Source organism: Gasterosteus aculeatus, chromosome 2 (assembly GCF_964276395.1).
Source record: "Gasterosteus aculeatus chromosome 2, fGasAcu3.hap1.1, whole genome shotgun sequence".
Taxonomy (NCBI): Eukaryota; Metazoa; Chordata; class Actinopteri; order Perciformes; family Gasterosteidae; genus Gasterosteus; species Gasterosteus aculeatus.
In genome coordinates this window covers 9,085,739-9,109,787 of record NC_135689.1, presented here as the reverse complement: position 1 = coordinate 9,109,787, position 24,049 = coordinate 9,085,739, and the positions used below count along the sequence as shown (strand labels likewise).

At 41.8% G+C, this 24,049-nt stretch overlaps 1 protein-coding gene across 2 annotated transcripts; it reads right to left on the bottom strand.

Moving 5' to 3' along the window:
* Positions 1-982: 982 nt before the first annotated feature.
* On the bottom strand, positions 983-24,037 carry dnmt3bb.1 (DNA (cytosine-5-)-methyltransferase 3 beta, duplicate b.1). 2 transcript variants are annotated; one of them, XM_040193618.2, is made up of 22 exons: positions 23,673-24,037; positions 19,447-19,555; positions 13,160-13,310; positions 12,750-12,835; positions 12,522-12,659; positions 11,920-12,078; positions 10,452-10,610; positions 10,240-10,347; positions 9,481-9,622; positions 9,233-9,355; positions 8,969-9,013; positions 8,809-8,888; positions 8,375-8,487; positions 8,109-8,292; positions 7,918-8,002; positions 7,677-7,822; positions 6,598-6,688; positions 6,349-6,497; positions 5,672-5,757; positions 5,457-5,526; positions 5,232-5,350; positions 983-3,775 (listed from the first exon to the last, which is right to left on the bottom strand). In XM_040193618.2, coding segments are annotated over exons 1-22 (2,487 nt in total). In that variant the 5' UTR covers positions 23,675-24,037; the 3' UTR covers positions 983-3,633. The 2 variants fall into 2 exon arrangements, with proteins under 2 accessions (XP_040049552.2, XP_077946732.1); XM_078090606.1 differs by lacking the exon at positions 23,673-24,037 and adding an exon at positions 22,075-22,292.
* Positions 24,038-24,049: the final 12 nt, after the last annotated feature.

The following is a 24,049-nucleotide window of genomic DNA, read 5'->3' as shown; positions in this document are numbered from 1 at the left end:
GCTGCCGGTTGAACGCTCTCGAAATGGGTGACTAAGCATGTTAATCAAAGCATTTTAATAATTTTTGGTATCAACACGATATAATAAAAACGATTGCGAGTAAACGTTTGTTATTACACAAGGGTCCTACAATAACAACCACTGGTGACAGCTAGCATATGTAACGTCAGTGTGTTTACCACAAACTCAGCATTAGCATTAGGCGCTAACTTTAAACTGGCTTTTTTTCCAAGACTTTTTTGGTAATTTATCATTAATTTGTACACTTTGTTCATCCTTTGTTTAGAAGGTTAAGTTCAGTTTCGTTACGCTCCGTTCTTGTACCGCTTGATAATCTTTATTGATACTACTGACCACAACAACACTGTTGGGCAATGTGTTGGTTTCAAACATTCTACTCATAAATGTTTGTCAATGCACAGGTCTCTGATTGTCACTTTCTGTTCCTGTGGGGTACAACAGGATTCTGTATCAGATCTTTTTTGGACAACTAGGACATTTCTGTTTTTGAAACAATCTCCAGAATTTAAAAAACTGAACTCAAACATTTGAGCACATGACACAGATTCTGTTCCAACCATAAGGTTCCCTGTTTGACTCAGGACAGACAGTAAAATTGTTGCTTACATGAAAGTTAGTTATGTGTAAGTACCTTTCTATCTGGCAAAACCTGTCAATCTTAAAGATTAAACATGCAGATTTGGGGATTTTACGGAGTAAAACTTCTCTATGTTCACTGTAAAACGGGCTGTATGTTCTGTTTATTTTTTCATCATATTCTTTGCTATTCAAAAATGTTGAATGCATTTGTTGTGGATTTTATACCCTGAATAATTAATGGAGTCACAGAAAAATCCTAGTGGATTAAACAATAACTAAAATAACCTTCATGAGCTAATGACATTTAAAGACTTATCTGCCCTGAAAGTTAATATTAGGAAAAAAGATAAACGGCTTAAGACATTTTCACACAGGGCCCATGGAAGTGTTTTTTGCTTTTATTGAATAGAAGTTATATATGGGTTGCTATGGAAAGTACATAAACAAAAGATATGAACGCTTTTCCACAAACAAAAGAAGTATAAAAATAGCACAGAATCCTTTCTTTTGAAATGCTTTTAGCAAAATAAAAAAAGAAATCTTCGAATGGATCTGGATACAACATATCACACTAAAATGCTGTAGTATAAAAAGTAAGAACTTCTGATATAACTATGTTTTTCACATCATAACACAAGATATCTAACAGCTATGGATTAAAATGCTCTATCTGTGCTATGACATTACACATTTAAAGAAAGCTTGTAATGTTAACATATACTGTATGTGTCGTGTATGTGACAATTTCAACAACAACAACAAATCTATCGATTTTTTTTGGCTTACTGTCTCAAGCAAAACATTCAACAAGCTCAGCAGTATTAATAAAGAATGTAAACAATTACTTTTAACAACAATTAACAACAGACTATATAGGCTCCTGGTGGCTCTTTAAGCGTAATTTTAGCACCATCGAGATGTTATACATTTAACTGGTTATCTAAACATGTAAGAAAAAAATAAGGCTTGTGCATTTTGTGTTACAAAAAATAATGTAGTTCTTGGTCAAACAACCAAACCTTTCTATCAATACAGTACGCAAAACATTGAGTAAAAAAGTTCCAGTGATTATATCCAAGTTACATATATATATGTATATATCTATATGTATATATAGATATATACATACATACAGAGGACATATGGGAATAAAGCTACAGTACATGTATTCACAGAATAGAGCTACTACAGGAGCAGTGATGTTCAGTTGCCCCTTTTTCTGAGGTAATGTCCATTTAGTAGGATGTGGTGACAATCTAATGCGATGAAATATTCCTCCAGTTATAGAAACAAAACAAGATTTTTCAGAGGAATATACCAATTGTTGATGTGAACAAACAAAAGAAATACCAATTTCTTTGCTTGTTCACATCAAGAAATTGGTAGCAGAATAAACTGTCCAGTAGATCCCTCTGTGTGGTGAACATGCTAAAGCGTAGGCGTACAGAGTGACATAGAATTGTATAACTATTAAGGAGTGTTAAAAAACTACTGTTTTGCAATACCTTCCGGGAGTTACTTAAAATCCCGGCAACAAATATTTGTCCGATCAGACTGTTAGGCTACTAGTAATTACCAATACATACTGTATCCCAAAGCATGTGCATCAAACAGAACGAAATAGCTTATCGGCCAGCAGCGGAGATGATCTAAATGGAATTCCTCTTGTTTAATGTTTTGGAAACTTTATGGCGTCTTTGAACCAAGAGAAGTCAGGAATAGTTTTCAAAAAATAGTGCATGTTTTATCAGTGTTTACCACCTTTTGCTTTGTTTTGGGGGTTACAATCCAAACTTCAACAGCAGTATGAATGCCATCACTCGTCATTCTGTCTGCAATAGGCCTCTACACGCAGCGTTTTTGCTTTGGCTTGTTTCAAGTATTTGTATATAACTATCAGGGAGATGTATATGAGACATTATAACCAAAGTTTCACACTATCTATACAACACTTTTTTAACAGAAAAAGACTACTTTTGGAAGCTACTTTTCTCATAGGGACTTATCAATGCAACAGACAAAAGGCAAATGATTGTCTGTTTCTCTTTTACAACAATTATCAACAAAACAAACCCTGCTTCATCTGTGGACTTGCTTCCATTGCTGAATACAAGCTCCTATGTAGCCCCTCCTGTCTTTCTTTCCATATTTAAATCTAAATGTGTTCTAAAAGCGTATACTGTTAGTATTGAATATACACAGTACTTGTGTGGCTTGGACTTGCCGGATGGGTTTTTGCTGAATGTGGTTTGTGTTTGTGTATCAATACATTTTTGATAATTTAGTTCAACTGTGTATATTTCTTAGACAAAATACATTCAGATCTGATTCTAGTGGAAGAGCATGTAGGCCCTAAATGGTCCATCTAACGACTTTGGTTCAAGTGTTTTTCTTTTAAAGATTAAAAGTCTGTTGTCACACATTTGAATCATCAGCTACATGGAGGCAGAAACATCCTCAGAACGTTTTAAACATCCTAAAATAAAAGTTTGATACGGTTCCATAAAAAGCTGTACCTTTGGTCCCATGTTGTTCTATTTTCTACACATACTATGTGTTGCCAACTTAAAAACAATACCATCTAAGGCTATTTAAAAGAAACACAATATTTTTAAGGTCACTGTAATCTTGATAAAAAACAAGTGAGTTGGATTTTCTTGTCTTTCCCTTTTAACTCAGCTGAACCTTCAGAGAGGCAAAGCATGATTATGAATGTTATAATCAGTGACCCTACGTGCTAGATAACAGCATATGGTTTGTTTGTTTGTTTATCTCAGTGTCATTGTGTGTTATGTATGTTTAAGGCTTCAGTGCATAACCACCAGGATCCCAAAAGGGCTGCACACCACAACAGCTACTTTCACTATTTTCCTGGTTTACTGATTTGAAATGAAACTGGTTCTTCTCCTTTAAGAGTTGAGGGAAACCTTCAGCACTTTGCACAATGTGGTCGGTGCTCCTTGACGCCTGATCACAATGGAAGCGCTGGTGTGTAAATATAAGCGGCATCTCTTTGCTGGTGATGGCTGGCGTCTATTCGCAGGCAAAGTAGTCTTTCAGTGGTGCGAACAGATGCCTGATGACAGGGACGCTCCAGGACCGGCCCAGGAGCTTCTGCCTGGCACCGCGGCCCATGTTGGAGACGTCTGTGTAGTGGACGGGGAAGCCGAAGATCCTGAAGGGTAACAAACACGCAACCACCATTACAATCAATGTCACAATGGTGCTTAATTAAGCAGCGTAGCTATAGAAAATGATGGTCACAGCGGCGGCTATTTTTATGTATAACAATGCCATTGCGACCATTGTAGCGGACTAACTTCCGTAGAGGCCTAAATGAAAAACACTAAAACAAGCACTGGCGTAGTAACGTTACAGAGTTTTCAAATAAACTAATATGTTTTGATACGTAACATAATCATAGGTGGCCTCACTCCCCACTATACTAAGAGGGACGAGCTACGTAGCTAACAGTGCGCACGTCGCCATAGCAACCGACAACAATCGCTATTATCATTGGTGCTATTGCAAGGCCATGGACAACCGTTCAGTGTCTGTTCTACTGGTATACACACACACACATATATATATATATATACCTTCTCTATATATATATATATATATATATATATATTAGGGGTGGGAATCTCTTGGCACTCACGATCTCACGATTCGATTCCGATTCAGAGGTCAACAATTCGATTCTAAACCGATTATCGATTCTAAACTGATAAAACGATTATCGATGCATCTCGATTTTCTAAATTTTCTCAAATCTGAGTTTGCTACTCAGAGGTTGCTAATCACTTCCTACTTTATTTGATAATTAAATAAAATCAACAGATGAATTACCTTCTCTAATTCTTTATAAGAGAAAAAAAAATCTTTGTCACAAATATGATTTTCTATCAACAATAATTTTTCTTTTAAATGAAGAAAAAGCTGCTCTTAGTCTCAGACCGGTCCGTATTTGTAAAATACCGGAAAAAAGTCCAAATCTGTGAATATCTTGCCAACTTTCAACACAAGATCGACTTTTTGGAAAATCGAAATAATGAGGTAAGATATGCGCAGGCTCCTTCATAGTTCGGTAAAGTTATTGGATATTCACAGATTCAGACTGACCGGTCTGCGAGCTGGACGCATTGCTCTTAATGTGCCGGTAATGATGGTAAATGATGGTTGTAGCTGGTTGTCACCTACGGTCCACTACAATTACAGAAGGGGGGCGTTTGTTTTTTGACAACGTTTTATCTCATCATTTAGACTTTTTATCCCCTTTCTTTAGTGCGGAAATGGGCTTCTATAGTTGTGTGAATGCATCACTCCAGCCAATCCAAAGACAGGGTTTGTAACCAATCAGGTGTAGAGACCATGGTGACTGGCTCCGCCCCCTTACTGTCAGAAAGAAAAACAGCGAGCGTGTAGAAAACACCTTCGAGCGCGAGCAGAGACTAACCTCGCGAGCGAGGAAGTTCACGCTCCGCGAGCGAGCAAATATCTCACGCGAGACGGACTTTTAAAAAAAAATTCCGATTATTAACTTTTCTGAATCAAGACCGAATCGTTCTAGAGAGAATCGAGAGAAATCCAAAAATCGATTTGTGTGTGTGTGTGTATTTTCTGCTAACCTCTCCAGCTCAGTGCACCACAGTATGTCCTCTTTCCCATTCATCAGGACAGGGAAGTGTTGATCCTTCCCTTGCTTGATGGAGTTGGAGCGGGTAGTGATGGTGCGCACCTTCCCAAACTACAACATAACGAGCACACGATCAAATAGAGCTTTCGTTAAGTCGTTTTTTAAAGTGCAAACTGTGAAGAGTGACGTTGCTCTGTGTTCTGTAGCTATATCAAACCTTTGCAACTCTGCCGTGATCCAGACAGTCCTGCAGCTCCAGCTTGTCCATCCCAGAGGCACACAGAGGCCTGAGACATCACACACATATAGATGGTGTCAAAATATTCACAAATCTGGCAACACATTGTACCCCAGTATCAAGTTAACAATGTTTTTTCTTTGAGAGATTGGAAATGTGTTTCTGAGATGACGTTAACGCATTCTTTTTCCTACCTGTTCATGCCCGGCATGTTTCCCCAGAAGTATCGGGCACGGTGAGCAGCGGAAACTTCAATGGCATCCATCATCACAGGGTTACACTTCGAAAAACAAAACAACACAAAGACACACAATGGGTACTCAATTAAACATACTGGTACTACTCAATCATAAATATACAGCAAGGGATTCACAGAAACATTCTTGTTTTTGAATTTAGGGTATCAAAGAGGAAATCCCTCTGGCTGACAAACACACAACTAAGCCGGAGAGGGTTGTGCGATGTGACAATATAAGTTGCCTTTACATCAGCAGTGTCATGCCAGAGTGTGGTTGTGTTTGGGTGCCATGGCTTCAGTGTTTTGTGTTTTGCTGCTACAGGATCAGCTCTCCCAACTATCGAAATAAACTTGTTACCTTGGTTGTTTCAAAGGTGACATTTTCTTCTAAAATAAATACTTTGTTGTAGATCATTTCTTTTTAAACTTAAACTTTTCGGCAACTTGCAAAAAAGTTATAAGATCGTGGATTGTGTTTTGGCCTAAAACAAATTAGATTGAATACGATTTAATTTAATTATATCCCCCACCTGAAATGAGCTCTTTTGTTTTGTTTTATTATTTAATCATATTTTGTTCAAGGAACGTCTTTAATCCATGTTCTTGTTTTTTTTTTGGCTTCTATTTACTCACCTCCAGGAATCGTGAGATGTCCCTCTTGTCATTGACGCCCATGGCGACCACGTTCTCAAACATCCAGAAGAACGGCCTGTCCTCTCCTTCTTTGGGTTTAGCCTCGCTCAGCAGACGGTAAAACTCAAAGAACAGCCTCCCAGTGCCTTCTGTTGAAACAGAGGAGCATCGATTTAGACTGAACTGCTCTCTCATGAGATTTAGTGATACAAGCAGGTCACACTCCAAGTTCCTCTGGCAGGCACCTACCATAGAGCCCTTTCCTGGCAGGATTGACGATTGACAGGTCGTTGCAGGGACTTCCTCCTATTACCAGGTCAAATGGACCCCACTCGAGAAGCTGAGAGATACAACAGCACCACCGAGTGTTAGACTGAGGAAGTGGCAGCTACTGCATGAATAAAACAAAGAACTCACTGTGTAAAATACTCACAATTTTTACAAATAAAATAAATACTCTCGCTTCAAACCTCAGTCTACCCTTTTAGGCTAAGAAAGATGTTGTTGATGGAATTATGTATTGCTGGATTTAGGTCATAAAATCCTGATGTTTAGTGCAACATTTTAACATTAACAATTAGCATTAAATAATCTATATACAGCATATGTAAGAATCTTAAACCAGACTGATATTGGTCGCTTTAACAATAATTTCATGAATAAATAAAATAGTAATAGTTGCTCATTTTTCTGTTGCTGATTGACAATCAATTACCTGACGCAAATACAACTAATATTATTCATTTAACAATCAAACTAATCCAAACGAATCTGGACACAATTAGTCCTCTTTTATGGTCTCACACAAATGCCTCCTTTTAGGAGCAGAATGAAAAAATAAACTACAGAAAGAGATGAGGAGGAACACACAATCACACACACACATCTCAGTGTGATTAACAAATGAAAGGCTCCCCAAGTAGATTTCAGGAGGTTGAAGCTGCTTGTCCCACGTTCTGAACTACGTCACTGCAGCTGCCAGATTCTGTTTGGTTCTGTATTGGTGTTTGAACTTTGGCCACATCCAGACTACTATATTTCCATTTTAAAACACATATCTTTTGTTAAGGTTACGCCGACCACCGAGTTTAAACACGTTGGGAGAAGGAGTTTTGAAAATGCTTCTAAAAAAACCTGCGGTACAAGAGAGGAATGCAAGCGATGCCGCCACATGAATTACGGATCATTCTTCAAGTACCGGAGGCAAACGGTGTGTTTCCAATAAAGGGTCTCGGCCATATTTCCAAACAAAATATCTTGTGGGGAGGAGAAAACTGTAGATGCACATCATCATTTTCAACAAGTATGTTCCTGAACTTCTTTCCTACATTTTTCTTGGTGATGTTCCTGACATCATGGACGTACTGGATCTTTCCTTCATGCCTGACAACACCCACTGAGATGGAGTCCTCGCACACCTCTGAAGCCACATACTGGTCCACCTTGAAACCTAGGTCCCTTAAAACCAGGTAGCCTGGAAGCACAGAGACAGTTTGCATCTCGACCTTACGACGACATTAACACATTCATTCACTGGCCGTCTCTCGGCATCCAAACCCTTGTCCTCACCAGTAGCGATGCCGTCAAACAGGGAAAGGACTCTAATTGGTCGTCTCTGCTCTGCAGGGACTGCCGGGAAAATCTTTGGTTTCTCCTGGAAGAGAAACAAATCAGATTGGAAGCTAATTCTTATTTAGGCAGCTGGATGTGTCAAAAGACAACGCTCCTACCAAACTTTAGAGAAAAAAAATGCGACTCACAAACTCCTGTCCATTGTCGCTGGTGAAGAAAATCTGCAGTTTGATGCTCCAGTCGTGCCGCCGCTTCAGGGCGCCGTACTGCAGCGTCGGCTGGCACATGTAGCATCGCCACGGGTCCAAGTAGCGAGCATTGTTAGACGCTCCGGGATCCACCAGGATGTCCAGACAGTCCACACAGAAACACCTGGGGGTGCAGAAGGTACTAGCTAAAGTATTGTGTGTACTGTTACTTTGTGCGTGTGTGTGTGTCTGTGTGTGTGTCGGACCTGCAGCAGTTGGCGTTGCCGCAGAGAAGAACTTCTCGACCTCCACAGCAAACGGTGCAGTAGGACTGGTAACCATCGTCGTCGTACATGTAGGACATCTCCAAGTACACGTCCTGAACACGCAGAAAAGAAATCACAGGAATACGTCTGGCTTTAGTGATTATTAAAAGAGACGGCAACAAGTAACGAGTAAAAGGTTCTGACGTTCAAACAAATCCTTCCTAGTTTTCTCTATTTTTTATAAATTATTTCAGTTTAGGTGCTTTTAAACAAAAATATACATCTTTTTGTGAGCTTAATTGGTTGTTTGTGCACTTTCTGAAGATTTTTTGTAGAAGTAGAAGACGTTTGCCATGGAAAAAGGATTTTGACGAGGGACCCCGAATGCAACACAAACATGAGCTGCATGCCATGCATTGGTAACGTTTGCATACCTTGCATGTTTGGCAGAGGCCTCCTTCAAACAGCGGGTGGAAGGTTGCTGCTCTCATCTTTCCACAAGAGAGACAGAAATCTACAAAAATGAGTGACACGATTAACAAATCACAAAAGAATTCACATCGAAACACACAATGTGAGGGTGTGAGTCTTTACCTTCTATACTTCTTTTATTCTTCAGAACTTCATTCACCATTTGTTCTGAGAGAAGAAGAAAAATGTCATCAAGTAACATATTTTCATCAAGGGATGTTTCAAACACATTTACCATCCTCCCAGTGACAACAGGACTCTTGGTTTAGTTTCCTGCGCAATTTATCAGTATCCATCTTCATTCCCTTTTAAATTTCAAAAAGACAAAATGCAGGAAAACTAAAAGTTCAAGTTCCATAATCTACATGCAGCATTGCAGAAAAGTACCTCTGCTGTAAGACTCCTCTGGAGCGGCCTTGCTCTTTTGGAGGCTGACTCTGGGCCGCTTGGCGCTGGGGAAATACTCCGGCAGGGAAACATCGGGGACCTGGTGGTGCAGAGGGTTGCTGTCTGCAGGGAGAAACAACCACGGTCACACCCTACTATCGTCTCCTCACCCAATGGCACATTTTGCAGGCAGTCTGTTGTGTGGTGAACGGTATGCGGCTGGTGACTAGAGCTGCGGCCTTGCTCACCGGCAGTGTGTGTAGGTTTGAGTCCCTCCTCTCCTTTGGGCAGGAAGCCGCCGTTAGCCCAGTCCAGCATAGGTTTCACCTGGTCGTCTGGAGAGTCCGACTCGCAGGGAGGAAACTTCTTCTCCGCCCGGATACTCGCCATCTGTGACAAAGAGATTTCAACCTTTTCTCGTAAAGGGATCTAAACAAAAATAAATGCAGACATAATAACTGCATATATAGAATTCTGCTCCAGGCCTTTTCATATTTTGAGAACATTTCTGTATATATTTGTATGATTCATCTAGTTCAATTCAAAAACTGACGATAATTTATCTTTAGATATTATAAAGTTGCATGAGGAACTTCTCTCTAACTGGACCTTGTTGAACGTTCATTAAATAGCCCTGACCTTAATGATGAACTAACTATATTAATCATGGTAAAGTGATATTTAAAATACAATTGTTTACTGTCTGTAATGCAATTCAATTAAATATTGTATTTTGGTTCGGTTGAAGTGCAACATTGCTCTTTCACGCAATTCACTTCTAGTGAACCGCCAAGGTAAACCACACTGGCGTGTGATATTTTCCAGCAGACCTCTAGTCTGAAAAACTGTCCCAAAAAACACACACACTCCTCCACAGAGCAAATATAATTGGAGACACCTGCTCTGAAAATGAAGAATCGGAAGATGGCAGCTTCACTCTGCCCAGCAACTAAGAACAAAGTCGGGTGATTTAAAAAAAGTTGCACCTAATCCACATCTACGCTCACCTCCAGTGCTTGGAAGATAGCCCTGCGGTATGAGGCCAGTTTGGTGTAGGAAGCCTGGCTGAAGAACTTGGCGAAGGCCGTGATGGAGTCCAGTTTGTCTGCTGAAACCTGGAAGGAAAAGAAAGAGTGGCATCAAACAGAGTACAGCGTCAGCAAGTTGACTATGACTTCTCTCTCTCTCTCTCCCTTCCCCTTAGGTCTGTCCTCCTCACCTCAGAGAACTTTCCATCTCCAAACCACTGCAGCCACCTCATGCCGTTGCTGGCCTGCCGCTTGCCAGTAGCGCGCCACGTCACCACCATGCCGGGCCACCAGGAAAAGCCCTTGATCTTTCCCCACACCAGCTCGCCAATCCCAAAGCCCTTGCTGTCCTGGATGGAGGAGGCAGAGTGTAGATGGACACGGTTGCCATATTGAACTTTGTACCACTTTGAAGTAAGTGGGTGGCAGAATGAGGATAATGGAAAGAGACGGCGTTAGAGAAAAGATTTTATAAAAACAGCTGGAAGGTTTTCAGGTTTCAGGAGGACACGAGAGAAACAAACGTTTTTCCTTTTTCCAGATGAGAAAATAGTTGTGAAAGCCCAATGAAAGATTGAGATACAATCCTTCTCTTCCCTGAACGAGCTTGCAATACCAAATGTTTTTTTGTAGAGTTTTGTAGAGAGGACAGACAGATAAGTGTAGAGGAGACGGTTTAGCTGACGTGTGAATAAAGAAACAAATCCTCTACTCAAAAGTGTCCAAAAGTTTGACCGTTTCAAAAAAGATCAATAAAACGGAAATGTATTTATTTCTAAATAACTTTTAATAAATGGCCATATCATTGACATGAATAGTGTTTGTCCACCTCGCCATCACTCGGCACCTGTCATTCAAGTGTCTGCTTTATTTCTGCTGTTAGCTTTACAATTAAAAGAACACATTAAACATCCCCCATTAAATGATAATCTCCTCCTTTAGAGCCCACCCTACGTCGTCCTTCAATCCACCTTAAGCGAGGAAACCCAGTAGTTTTGAAACGCCGCATCAGCACGCACAAAACAATACGTGTACTATAGTGTACTATACTATAAGTACACTACTATACTATAAGTGTACTATAAGATTCCGTGCACAAAAAGGAAAAAAAGGTAAGAAGAAAGTAGCTTCTTACCTTTTTATGATTGTTTTCCCTTGATAACCCCCCCCTCCGAATAAAAGTATAAAAAAAAAGCATTCTGTGCACGCAGACCTGAAACGTGCAGATCGTTATGAGTATGCACCACACACACACAGACACACAAACGCGCCTTGTGGTGCAGACTGGTGGTCGTCATGACTTGAATTAAACTATTGATAAGGAGCAGACCTACGGAGTGTGTGTGTGTGTGTGTTTTTGTGGCCACCTGCACTAACACAAGGCCATGTGGGGGAGGTTCTGTGGGTCTGGGAAGGCAGTTGCCCTCCTTGTCTTTCTATCACTGCCAACCCTTCACTTCCCCTTTTTAAAATACGTTGCCTCTCCTGCGTCAACACAGCCGTCTCTCTCTCTCTCTTGATCTTCCCTTTGCACATCCATGACCCGCTTCCAGCAGCGCTTTAAGGTTATGCGTACGAGATCGGACAAAGTTAAGTTTGTGAATACTCAAATTGGTCCACGAGCAATCCTTCCTCCTCCTAACACACTTTGTGTCTCACTTTGTACTCTGGCTGGATCTCTTGGCTCGATGAGGTGCTGACGCTCTGGGCAGAGTCCTTGGAGTCTTGTTCCATCAGCTCGGGCCTGGTGGCCTCTGGGACCCCGCCGGATGTAACCACAGCCACACGAGGACCACCAGCAGCAGCACCACCACCACACTGAGAGAGAATCAGAAATAGAGATAAAGATGGAAGTTTATCAGACATGTCAGCGGTGGCTTTGAAGAGAGAATCGATTACGGTTGGTTATGGCTGTATGACGGCAAAGCTGAAAATATTGCGCTGTACTCGTGTCTGTTTATCCAGAATGTGGGCGTTCTCACCGCCGTCTACAATGGGTAATTTTTGTTTCCTACTTTCGACTCTGTACTCTGTTATCTAACCAGGACATCGGTCAAGTGAGTCTTTGCCTGATGGATGGAGCAAATGTTAGAAAAAAAGAATGTTTGAACCCAGCGGTTTTAAGTTAAAAGAAACGCACTCCATTCCATACAGTGCAACAACCTAATAAAAATAGCAGAAAACACCACATCATTTGTAAATGGAAAATATGATGCGGTTTAACAAAGGGTAAGAAGAACTAGGGATGTGTGTATGTTTACCAGCGACATGCTGGGCTCCTGTTTGCGGTTCTGTCTCCGAGGTTTGTTGTGCGTGTGCGGCGCCAGACCGGCCTGAAAGATGGTTCTGGGCCGAGGCGTCTGTCTCAAACCCAGCTGACTCGCTCCTGAAGTCTTGTCCTGCAAACAGACATACATAAACACAATTAAAATATTGTGTCTCCCAAGCAGAGCTTTAATAAATGATAGTTTGTATGCATGTGGTCATACCTCGCTGTCCGAGTCCCAGGTAGTTTCCTCCTCCTCTGACTTCTTCCTGCTCCTCTTCCTACTTCCCCCTGAACCTTGGTTACCATCTGAGAACAGCAACAGCAGGGGAGCAACAGAAGGTTTGACAGATGCCTCAGAAAGTAACTCAGTATTTAAAAAAAGATCATGTGCAGAATTCGCCAGGAATTCGTTTCTAGCTTTATGAGAGCAGTGAAGTGTTATATTTCTATTTTCAACATCTAAACCTTGGGTCAACAAATGCTCCTTTCAAGAAAATTACAGGAAAGTATGGGACTGTTATATTAAAGTTTGACCAACTATGGATGAAAAGATCCAACATTTTAGTTTCCTAATAAAGCAGCTGCGCAAAAAATGTGTCACTGTTGTGTGTTTGCGTGTGTGTGTGTGACCTTGAGGCGAGGCGGCGTCTCCGTTCTGCTTGGGGCTGAAGGGGGAGGGCGGCTCAGCTGCGGTCAGAGGGCTGTTGTCATTAGTCAGCTCCACGCCGCTGTCGCTCTCTGCGAGCCCTTTAGCTGGAGGCACGTCTCCATTGACCGGCGCCTGAGGACAGAGGCGGAGTGAAGGTGACTTATTGACTTTTACTGAAAACCTACTCATTATATTTATCTGTTGGCTGATAGAAGTGATTAATGAAAGACGTTCAATAAAGGCAAAGATGTGAAGCGAAAACAGTATAAGATGAAAAGTGATATGAGGAGAAAAATGACTCCTTCTCGCACGGCACATTTCAGAAGGAAACATCGAGTCAGCATGCTTTTGCTACAAAGACTAAGAATCTGCTCCTGGGAAAACTTACATGATCTAAGTTTAAAATGCATCTATTTAAATAGAAACTTCTCGAGGCTCATAAGTATTTCAATATTTAAACTGACCAAAAACCTTTTGATTTGGCAACAAAAACATACTCTAAATTACGGCTCTACCAAATATCAATTTTTTCACACTCAAAGCTCGGTTTAGGTTTTGAGATGTGAAGTGTTGTCCTCGCCATTCAATTTTTATTTCCGACTCCCATGATACTTTTCCACATGGTAACTATTTTATGGCTGAAGCTGGAGCTTCGTGCACATCGAAATCACAAGGGGGGAAATGGAGTAATTCACTCTGATGAATAAATACATGGTGGGAAACCACCTGTGGTTGAGGCCAACGTTGCCCAGAGGGTTGAAAATTCCTGATCAAATAAGGAAACTCGGCCAATTCCCTAACTGGCAGTTGACCTGCATGCGGCGTGCTGCAGGAACTAAGAGCCGGCCAATGAATGGAGAAGCCTCATCCAAAGAAGTGGCAGTGACCCAAAAGGGAAGCTGTCTGTTCCATAATTTTATATTCATATGCTATGTCAATAAGATGGTTGTAATAGTCACAAGCTTGGCCCAGACAGACGTGATGACTATCAGCAATTTCCACGGTCTTTCTTTTATCTTATATGAGAAGATGTTAACAAAGTAATTAAGAAAAACTGATCATCTGCCAACACATCCACCGCTGAGGATGATGGAGGCTGATATGAACGCTCAACCTCCCCGCAAGACGGATGTATTACACAATAGCGCATACAAGTAAGAACGTGAGCCTCTGGCTGCACAAGTGATTCATGCTGTCAAACCGTCACATTACTCAGCCGACCTGTAGTTCTACAGACATGAGTGCTGAACATCGCAAATCTTTTAATCCTAATTCTCAGACACTTTTGATGGTTTTCCAACTGTCACTAGTTTCCAAGGAAGAACAACCCCGAGGAGCGTTCCTACCCGCCACATACCGCATTACTGTACCAGCTTGTATTGTATGTGGTCTGCCATTTGAGATATCCACTGATATTTGAAGGTTTTCAGCACGTGAAATGGTATCTGTCATCAACATTTTTGTTCAAGCTACTACTTGTGGACAACGTCACGAGCACTCACTGTCCATTGTTGTTCAAACAAAAGATATTCAAACAAAGCAGCTGCTTATAAGCTTAAGTATTTAAACCCTATAGCTCTTGGGCATGAATGTCTTTTGCAACACAGAGCCACACCCTTCCTTTCCCTTGGGGTGTTTTCGTTTTTTCGTTTATTACAAAACCCGGAGAGAAAAACGGTGTGAGGATCAAACACGGACCCTGCAGAAGCTTTGAAAATTGAAATGTCGGGAGACTGTCAGGCGTGTCTGCGTGTCAACCAGAGTTTAAGCACCTGACTCAACACCAACACTGCAGAGATGGTAGAAGATTAACGCGGCACACGATGAATCTGTGAGAGGCATCCGCTACCGGTGACGGTGAGTCACTTATTTAGAGAGAGATCAGCACGGGTGGCCTGAAGGTGAGCAGAAAAGCCTTTTATTCGCTTTATCTCTCACGTCGACAGCGATGAACTGAATGTAAACTGTAACAACTATTGTAAACTGTAAGAAATGAAAGATTTTAGTTTCATACACAATGAGTCTTTCATTTACTGCAAAAGAGCCGAAGATGGAACGAAGCAGACGGCAAGGAGGTTATGGTGCAGCTGTTCAACAAATGTGAAGATTGTGGTGACTTTTTAGGGAAAATCCCAGCTATGCGTATCTGAGACCGTTTGTAATTGTCGAATGTTGTAAAACCGGGAATGCATGTGGTGTGTGAGCGTGGCCGCAATGCTAAGTCTCCCCAATAATGAATGAACCCGCTGAACCCTGCATAAAGTGTGTGCTCCAGATGGTTGGATGTGAGAACGAACGGCTGGCAGGAACGAGAGGAGGGAGAGACTGACAAAAAGAGAGAGGGAAAAGGTCAGCAGCGTCGTCAAAAACATTCTGAATAGTTCTTTACCGACTTGAACAGAAAATAAATGCAGCGCCTTGTTCCAGACACAAGCATTGGTCGAGAAAAAAAAAGTTTGAAACAAAATGACTGATTGAGATTGCTATGTCCATCAGATGCAGAGAAAAGAAGAAGCAGAGAAAGAAATGCATTAAATCCTAACGAGAAAAACTGTTTACAAGTTGTAAGTATCTTAAATCCAAAATAATTGTTCACTGTCTATACTTGGAGAACAGAGAAGTTCATGAAGTAAACTGACCCCCGTGGCTTCTCTGACATCTAACAGCCGTGGATGAAAGATCACAGCTGGAGGAAATCTGAATCCCTGCAGCACCGCTGTACGATAATGGCCTGGGCTGCAACATGCACCCTCCTCTAATATTGAAAAACACATTGACGCATAAAACACAACGCGATTGCAGCAAGGGACAGACTGGCCTTGGGCCTGAACTCAGCGGCTTCCTGTTTGTCATTTATTTATTTACACCTGATAAGGAGCCCAGTAAGGACTTCCAGTGCTGACAGAGACATGACTTTGCAAGACAATTGGGACATAAAACATCCACGGAAACCTCTGGGTCTTGTGCGTGTGTCTACCTTCATTTGTAACTTTCCCATCCATCTTGAAAACAATCAACAAGAGCTGTGACGTCATCGAAAGATGATAAAGATGCATGGTCGGCTGCAGGTAGAAAAAGTGCTTCGAGCCATCGTGCTCGCCAATCAAGATGTCAGACATTATTTTATAGGCTGTAAGTCGTTGATTCAAAAGGTGATTCCGATTTTTTTAATAAGAACTATAATTTGCAGCAAGTCTATGGATTTACTTTTTTTCAGCACCATCACGGAACATCTAACTCTGCAAGGAAGCTCTCTCTGTCTCTCTCACTCTCCAGAATAAACCAGACAAAATCTGCTTTAGTTAAAGTTGGGGGGGAAAAACCTTCAGAAAAGAAGAAGAGACAACAAATTTGCAGCTACAGATTCTCAGGGTAAAAGTAAAAAACAAATGACAGAAACATGGCAAGATAAGTTTGTTTCACGACATCTGTCTGTCAAACAAGTCTTTACAACCCCTATCATAAGAGAATGGTTCCTCTCCTTTAGGGTTAGTTAAATCAGAGTTGTGAGAAATTGTTCATTTTTTATTCCAAATCTTGTAATTTAACAATAATAATGAGCAAAGTGGCTGAGTTACTATTATAATTATCATCCTCCATTAACCTGCCTTTCTGGGTAGATCCATCCCTCCTCCTCCTCGTAGCTGCTGGCAGACAGGAACTTACCAAATGAAGCATTAAAGTAACACAAATTACCCGCCCTCCCCCCCAACTCTGCCTCACTATTATTCTTTCTTTCACTGTGCAAATACTGCGACTACAACTATTTCGCTGTGTGTGGAACACAGGTCTTATGCATCCTGCAGTCTCCATGACTCAGTGTGTGTTTGCTTAAGAAGTCTGTTAGGTCTTGCATTGTGCGGCTTTCGCCAACCTGCGTCAGACACACACATTCCACAACGAGCAACAGTCACCCCCGAACGGGCTGTCAAAAGATCTTAAGCCTAAACGATTAGAAGTGAGAAACAGCCAACACTTGGACTAGACTTCCCCCCAAAAAACGCTCTGCATAAAGTAAACTGTTAGTGCTCAGAGAGTGCAATCCTTTGTTGGCAAAGAAAAGAACTTGTTTTTGTCTGTGATGCTCGCAAAATGTACAGCAGGTAGAGATGGGAATGAACTTCAGCCGATCCCTTCCTCCGTGGTACGCTTCCTTAAAGGGGAAAATTAAACCCCAAATCAAAAATCCATATTCGTCACCTGGACTTTTTATGAATCTACAATGTTCATTTGTGAGTTGCTGAGTGTGTGGCTGTAAAATGTCTTGAAATATATTCCACAGCAATGTGGAAATGCACAGACACGTTTAGGCCTGTCGCGATACGCAATATATTGACTTATCGCGAAAGTGAGAAAGTGAGATGCGATATTCATTTTACACGCCACCAACATTTGAGTCGATCGCGCTTCCCTCTTGTCTGCTTTCATGGCTGGAGGCGGGGCTTAGGCGGCGCCTCCGCACGCGGACACCGACGGAGAAAGGGGCAGAGTGTTATTTTTTCGCGACATCTACAGACAGTCAGGATAAACTAGTCCAAATGGACAATCTCTGTGAATATCGTGACAGCCCAAGACAGTTTCATGTAGGAACTGATTTCTGTCGGACAGCTTGCATCTCCTCGTAGACGAGGGGCTCGTGCGCCCGGCTGAGCTGTGACGTTTGCTTGCTACGTGGTGCCAGGCAGCGTCGAGTTGCACGCCTCCTTCCTTGAGACTAGGAGATAAAGGTTTTTATTGGAGCGAGGAGGTAAGGGGGGTTGTTAGCAGAGGAAGATGCCTCCATACTTTTCACCTGCCTCAGCAAATAACAAAAATAAATAGCAATAGGCAGGTTTCAACCATCAGAGGGCAGCGACTATACATATTTTAATACCTGAATTCATAAACGTGGCAGTTAAATGTACAGATGGATGTATGGTTTGTCATCTTTGGAGGTTTAGACAAAAATGAGCCACGCTGTCTAAACTTGAAATGAATACCTCCTGTCCTCATATCACTCATGGGAAGATCTGCACCTACGCCCGTGAACACAATACAGAGAAGAGATTTAAGTTGTGATTGTACGGTTTCTTCTTGTGATGACAGAGATGGAGAGAAAGGAGAGAAGGACAGCGAAGGAAGGCAGATGGCGGAGAGAAGGAAGTGTCCCTCTCGCACGGAGTGACATTTAAGACGGAAAAAGAGGAACCAGCAGTAACGTGCGACAGGAGCCTCATTAATGAGTGTGTGTGTGTGTCTGTGGTTGCAAGTGGGAGAGTGAACATGTGTGAGTGTGCGTGCGTGGGTGGGTGCATGTGAAACAGAGAGTAAAAGTGTGTGAGCAGATTGGGAAGGTTTGTGCGTTGCCGCCTGTCACAACTTATGAGGTCGTGCTCACAAAATGGGAAGTTGTGTACCACACGTTCTTTTAGTTCAAGTGGTTCAGCCGCGATAACGCCGCTGCTAGTCAACGACAACATGGAAGCTGCGGAACTCGCTGTCGCCGTAAGGAAGTCGCAGCAGGTGACTGTTGTAACAAAGCGTGAACAGTAATTCACAACAGGTCGCCAAAGAAAAAATAAGATAAGAAAAATAAATGAGATCAAATTAAACAAACTTGATAAATTACAATAAAGAAAAGATGAATACAATAAAACATGTAGGCCTTTTGAAATTTTAACAACTAGTCAAATGGAAAAAGGTGTTTCCATATATATATAAAATATATATCAGAGATGAACTAAGACCTGTTCAAAAACCCTATAATTTACCATGGCAAACATTTGGAATTCTTGATGATTTACACTGACTTCAGGACACTAGGAATTATTTTTGTGACGATGGCCATAAATAAACATTCCAGGGCCTTTCAGACCCTGTAATAATCAAACAGAGACAGGGATCCGTACCTGCCAATGCACCACCATTGGTCAGTAATTCATATAAGCAAACTGATTACGGATCACTAAGAGCTACGTGTGGCACGTGCACACACAATCACAGCCCATGTGCATTCTCAATTAGGGCCATGTAACACATGCCTGCACTCTTGTCTTTTGAAACAACAGGCGGTTCTGAGAAAGGTGTGGTGTTTGTGTGAGTGTGTTTTGTGGATGTCAATGTTATGTTCATTTTTCATAGAAACAAAGGGACGAGTACACGTGACCGCTCAGGGCTATGCCCTCATGGCCCTGAGAGCTCAAAGTGAACTTGTGTGTGTGTGTGTGTGTGTGTGTGTGTGTGTGTGTGTGTGTGTGTGTGTGTGAATGTGTGCGTGCGTCAGACTCACGGTGGCGGTCATGTTGTTGCTATCATCCATGATAGCAGCAGAGTATTTGTTGGAAGACATGGCTGTTGCAGTTGACTGGTCCAGAGGCTCTGTTGACTCCTTTTCAAACCTGGACGAGACACAAAACAAGCAAACAGTCATAAAGTAAAACCCGGTCTCATGACCTGGTGCAGTGGATTATTAACAGTGATCACAGCATTGTCTTGAAATTGTTGTGTTGCTCTATTGGTAAAAAAAAAATCCTCTCTCGGTTTCTCTGCTTGCATTCAAAATCTGAGAGCTTTCTTAGAAATCCATTCATATATATACATTTTCTTTTCATTTTTCTTTTCAATGAAGCCAATTCAATAAAAACCTAAAACCTCCTGAATGTTTCACAACATAATGATCTGAACATTTGCCTCAAATGATCTGTTAATAACTCATCAGAAATACAGCTCTGTGACCGTAAAAGCAGTGGGGAGGTCGAGGCTCAACCAGAAAAAGAAAAAGACAAGGAGAGCATGACGCGGTCCTCTCCTGTTCTCCATAAATGGGTAGGAGCATATTTGACATGCCCATACAATCCTGAGGTAAACAGATACAAAGGCCCATCTGTGTGTGTGTGTGTGTGTCTGTGTGCAGGAGTGAACGTAATAAGTGCCACTTTGTGCGTTTGTACATGCATTACGTATGCAGTACTTCTGCATTCTCCTTTTCAGAGTGTGAGTGCACACTCTCTGGATTTGGATTTAAGCGTGCGTGTGTGCAGACACACACTGTGTGTGCATGTTTTAGTTTAAGTTTAAGGAGGTGATAGGTAGCTTCGTCAAACAAGCCCAGACAGAGAAACTTGCAGACTCATTCAAACTATCTACCTGTAAATCCACAGAAACAAATCCCATAAGTACAAAATAAAAGTATAAAACAAGAGAAAAGTGATTGTGGGGGGAAAGTCAGTAGAAACACCTGCTCGTTTAACTTATTCCTGTGAAGTCAGCACAAGTTAATCCAATCTTTTGCAGTATACTTCCTCAAAAATGACATGCGTGAAATCAACACGCGGTGTGCTGCGGCCGAGAAGCGGACGTCTCGTTGTTCTGCGCGGACGGGTCGGTGCCCTCTGACCGAAACAAACCGTACGTGAAGGCAGTCGGCCACATTTTAATGATCTGAGATCAGTGACTTTCCCCTTCACCGGGTCTGCAGAGAGGTGACGGAGTTCATCATCCACTCCCACTCCGTCTCCCCCCACCTTCGACCTTTCACCGGCACACAGCAAACAGACCAAACAGGTCCCTGCTGCAAACTATTATTCAGGTCGGGATTTTTTTTTTTCTGCAGGTGACATTTGAAAACCTCATGTGGGACAACCAACCTAGTGAAGTCTGGCATAATAGAGTGAGTCTAAGAATGACAAGATACTGGGATTGGGGATTTATGTAAATTGTAGTCATTAGACTGCTGGGGTTTGAATGAAAACACAGCTATTGCTAAAACCCAAATCAAATACAAAAAGCCAATAAAACCCTCCCAACCGTATGTATGAATGAATGATGAAGGGATTAAGTAACAATGCTCTGAATGTTTATATCCAAGCGTTCATTACTGTATCTGTGCTGGAAAATGTTTCCGCTTTTTAGTAAGAGAAGTGAAAATGACTTACAAGAACCGAGGAAGGAGTGAAGGCAGGGTGGAGTGAGGGGCCCGGGAAAAGGGGACAAAAAGTAAAATGGAGTGTGGTGGGGGGGACTGTCGGGGGGCTTCACATCAAAGTTGTGTCTGGTGGCGAGAGATTAGGGACCGCATTGCAAGAGGGGATTGTTCACTCCCCAAAGGGAATTCTCCTTAGGGTCCCTCGCTGGGGGGCTGCATTCCTTGTCTGTCATGTACTTTATGGCCCCTTCAGGTTCCGATCCAGTCCTACAGTTTACACATTGTCTACTTTGTTGCCTATTGAACTGACTTCATTCATACAGTATATCGTTCATTTATTCGCCAGCCTGGATCAGAAGCACCCATTTTGAAACCCCAGAACCATAAACATGACTAGATTACTAGTGAAAGATTATTCGTATGCATTTTATTACCATGCTATTCATTCCTTTTTGTTAACAGACTTGTCTCCTTCACTGCACTACAGCCGAAGACAAGTGACCACAACTAGAGGGATAGAATATAGCGAAGAGACCGTATTTAAGGGTATTTGCAGTGGATATATACCCCCTTTTGAGTTTAATGGCTATACGTTTTGGCAGAATGATATAGAGACATGGTTCAATTGATTGTTACCAATTGTTGATCAATCTGGGAGTTGTCTGTGTATTTTTTGCTTTTGCTTATGTTTTAAGTCAACATTTTCACCTCAAAATGACTTGAATAACCTTTGTCCATAAACCAGTGTGGGACAGATGTCCACATTTGCTTTCAATGCTGAGCTGCCTGCATACATTTAAAGACTTACTGGTTGCTGAAAGTGCTCCCAGTGGGCATACTGGTCCTGAAGAGATCCCATTCTAAAATCCAGTTTAGTGTGTTTCTTTCTATAGCTGACAGACAACATGTGTGCAAAGAAGAGCTCCCCTATCTTGCATTTATTAAGCTTGCATCAGTCATTCACAGGCCCGCTGAAAGTCATGCACCACTCACCAGCCCTCCATGTTCACTCCTGTTATGGTCCCTGCAGTATATTGTTCCTCAACTGTCCTCTCATACGAGCTGTAAATGTCCGCCTCGTTTCTCCTGATGTTTAGCATGAAACACCGCTCACCTATAAAACATGACGGTAATACAGACGGAACTCCTGCAGCAAACTAAGTGGATTGAACCACTCTTCAGGATTTTTATTTCAACAGATTTAAGATAATCACATTACAATAATCCTATTTTCCAGTAAAATTTAGACGATATCATCAGAGCGTGTCAGCCCTCATCTGCTAAAGATTACGTCCAAATTAATCAGTTAAAGGTACATTATAAACTGAAGGAAGCCTTTTAGAATATTATTATATTATTCATGTTACAGGAATGCAAAAATTGCTATTTCAACGACCCATGTAAAATATGTGGGACTCTAGTGAGTTGTAATAGGTGTCTAACTCACTATCGACAATGAAGATAAACATTTCATGTCCTGTTTTTTTGCTCTTATTCGGTTGAATATCAAGGTTAATTATAACAATTGCTTACTTCATTCATTTAAGTGTTAAGAGATACAGAACAGATCTAGTAAATATGTGTCTAGTTTGCCATTAAAATATTCTTTGAATATCAGAAATGTCTTAAATGCTAAATCTGAGGCAAGTTGAGCTTGTGGGATTTTTCTTGGGAGACTGAACAAATAGTGTTAGTTTAAAAGTGGTAAATGCATGCTGGAATAAATGCACTAATATATATATATATATGTATGTATTATTATTATTTATAGTATATATGTATTTAAGCTATGTATATATTTCCCATGATGAACTGAGTGACTCCTCCCATTCACTTCCCACCACGTGGCTTCTGTCTGCCTTTTAGACTTCGACAATGAATGACAATACTTTTGTTTAACTTTTCGAAGCATATATCTACACCTGCCCGTCAATAGTCTAAATAATAATAATAATAACAATAACCGAGGGACCGGAGAGCAGCAATCCAAGACGGAGGAAGTTCATCCGGTGAAACCGAACCGTCAGAACATGTTCGAGCGGTGCACAAAAACAGGAAACACAACTCAGTGCCATTCCCACAGTGCGATCCATACAACGCATGCGACTACACATCAGGTTCATCACGTTCCCTGTTTAACCCTGCAGGGACAACACAACGCCAACTCGCTTCAAACTTGCACAAATAAAAACAGTCGACAAGAGTCGATAACGAGCCACTAGGCGATAATGTAACGTGCACTGCAGTGCAACGTTAGTACATGTTGTAATAAAGGCGTTACAAGCGCAACGCAAAGGCACCACGAGCGTCGTCGACGTCGTTGTTTGGAAGGCGGTCGCACAGCCTCGGGTCCGACATGTGTGCAGCGCTGCCGGCCGCGCACATGGGCAGCGAACTGACAAACTTTTACAAGTGCACGAGGGGAGGAAGAGGCGAAGCAGCGCCAGAACGGTGTCATATAGACGTATCAATTGTAAAAAAAAAATAAGAAGAAGTGTTTTTTCGTTTTAAAAAATAAGTTCTAATGACTTGCTCGGTGAAATCATGCAAAAAAAATAAAAATAAAACGCCCTCCCCGGTGAGACACTTACATAACCGTCCACGCTTCTTACACGCATCCACGGCTGGGAAAATGACACGGGAGATGTGTCGCTGTCTGCGGACTCGAGGTTGTTTTTTAGAAACAACCACGTTGAACTTGAAGCACTCAGATCAGGAGTCGGTCCAGTCCTCTTGCATGTGTTGCTCACTCTGTTGAAGCATGCTGCTGTTCCCTCTCTCATGCGCGCGCTCCCTCTCTCTCTCTCTCTCTCTCTCTCTCAAGCGCTCTCTCTCTCTCTCTCTCTCTCAAGCGCTCTCTCTCTCTCTCTCTCTCTCTCTCTCTCTCTCTCTCACGCGCGCCCTCTCTCTCTCTCTCTCTCTCTCTCTCTCGTGTTTCGGACTGACCCTTCATGTAGGCTGAGTCCTG

What these genes read in the sequence shown, in the direction of transcription:
- dnmt3bb.1 (XM_078090606.1), bottom strand. Translation starts at nt 22,181, where the DNA reads ATGCTAAACATCAGGAGAAACGAGGCGGACATTTACAGCTCGTATGAG. An exon ending in GAGATGGAAAGTTCTCTGAG is followed by an intron (nt 10,348 to 10,451) that starts GTGAGGAGGACA and finishes TTTTCCTTCCAG; the next exon opens with GTTTCAGCAGACAAACTGGA. An exon ending in CAAACCTACACACACTGCCG is followed by an intron (nt 9,356 to 9,480) that starts GTGAGCAAGGCC and finishes TTCTCCCTGCAG; the next exon opens with ACAGCAACCCTCTGCACCAC.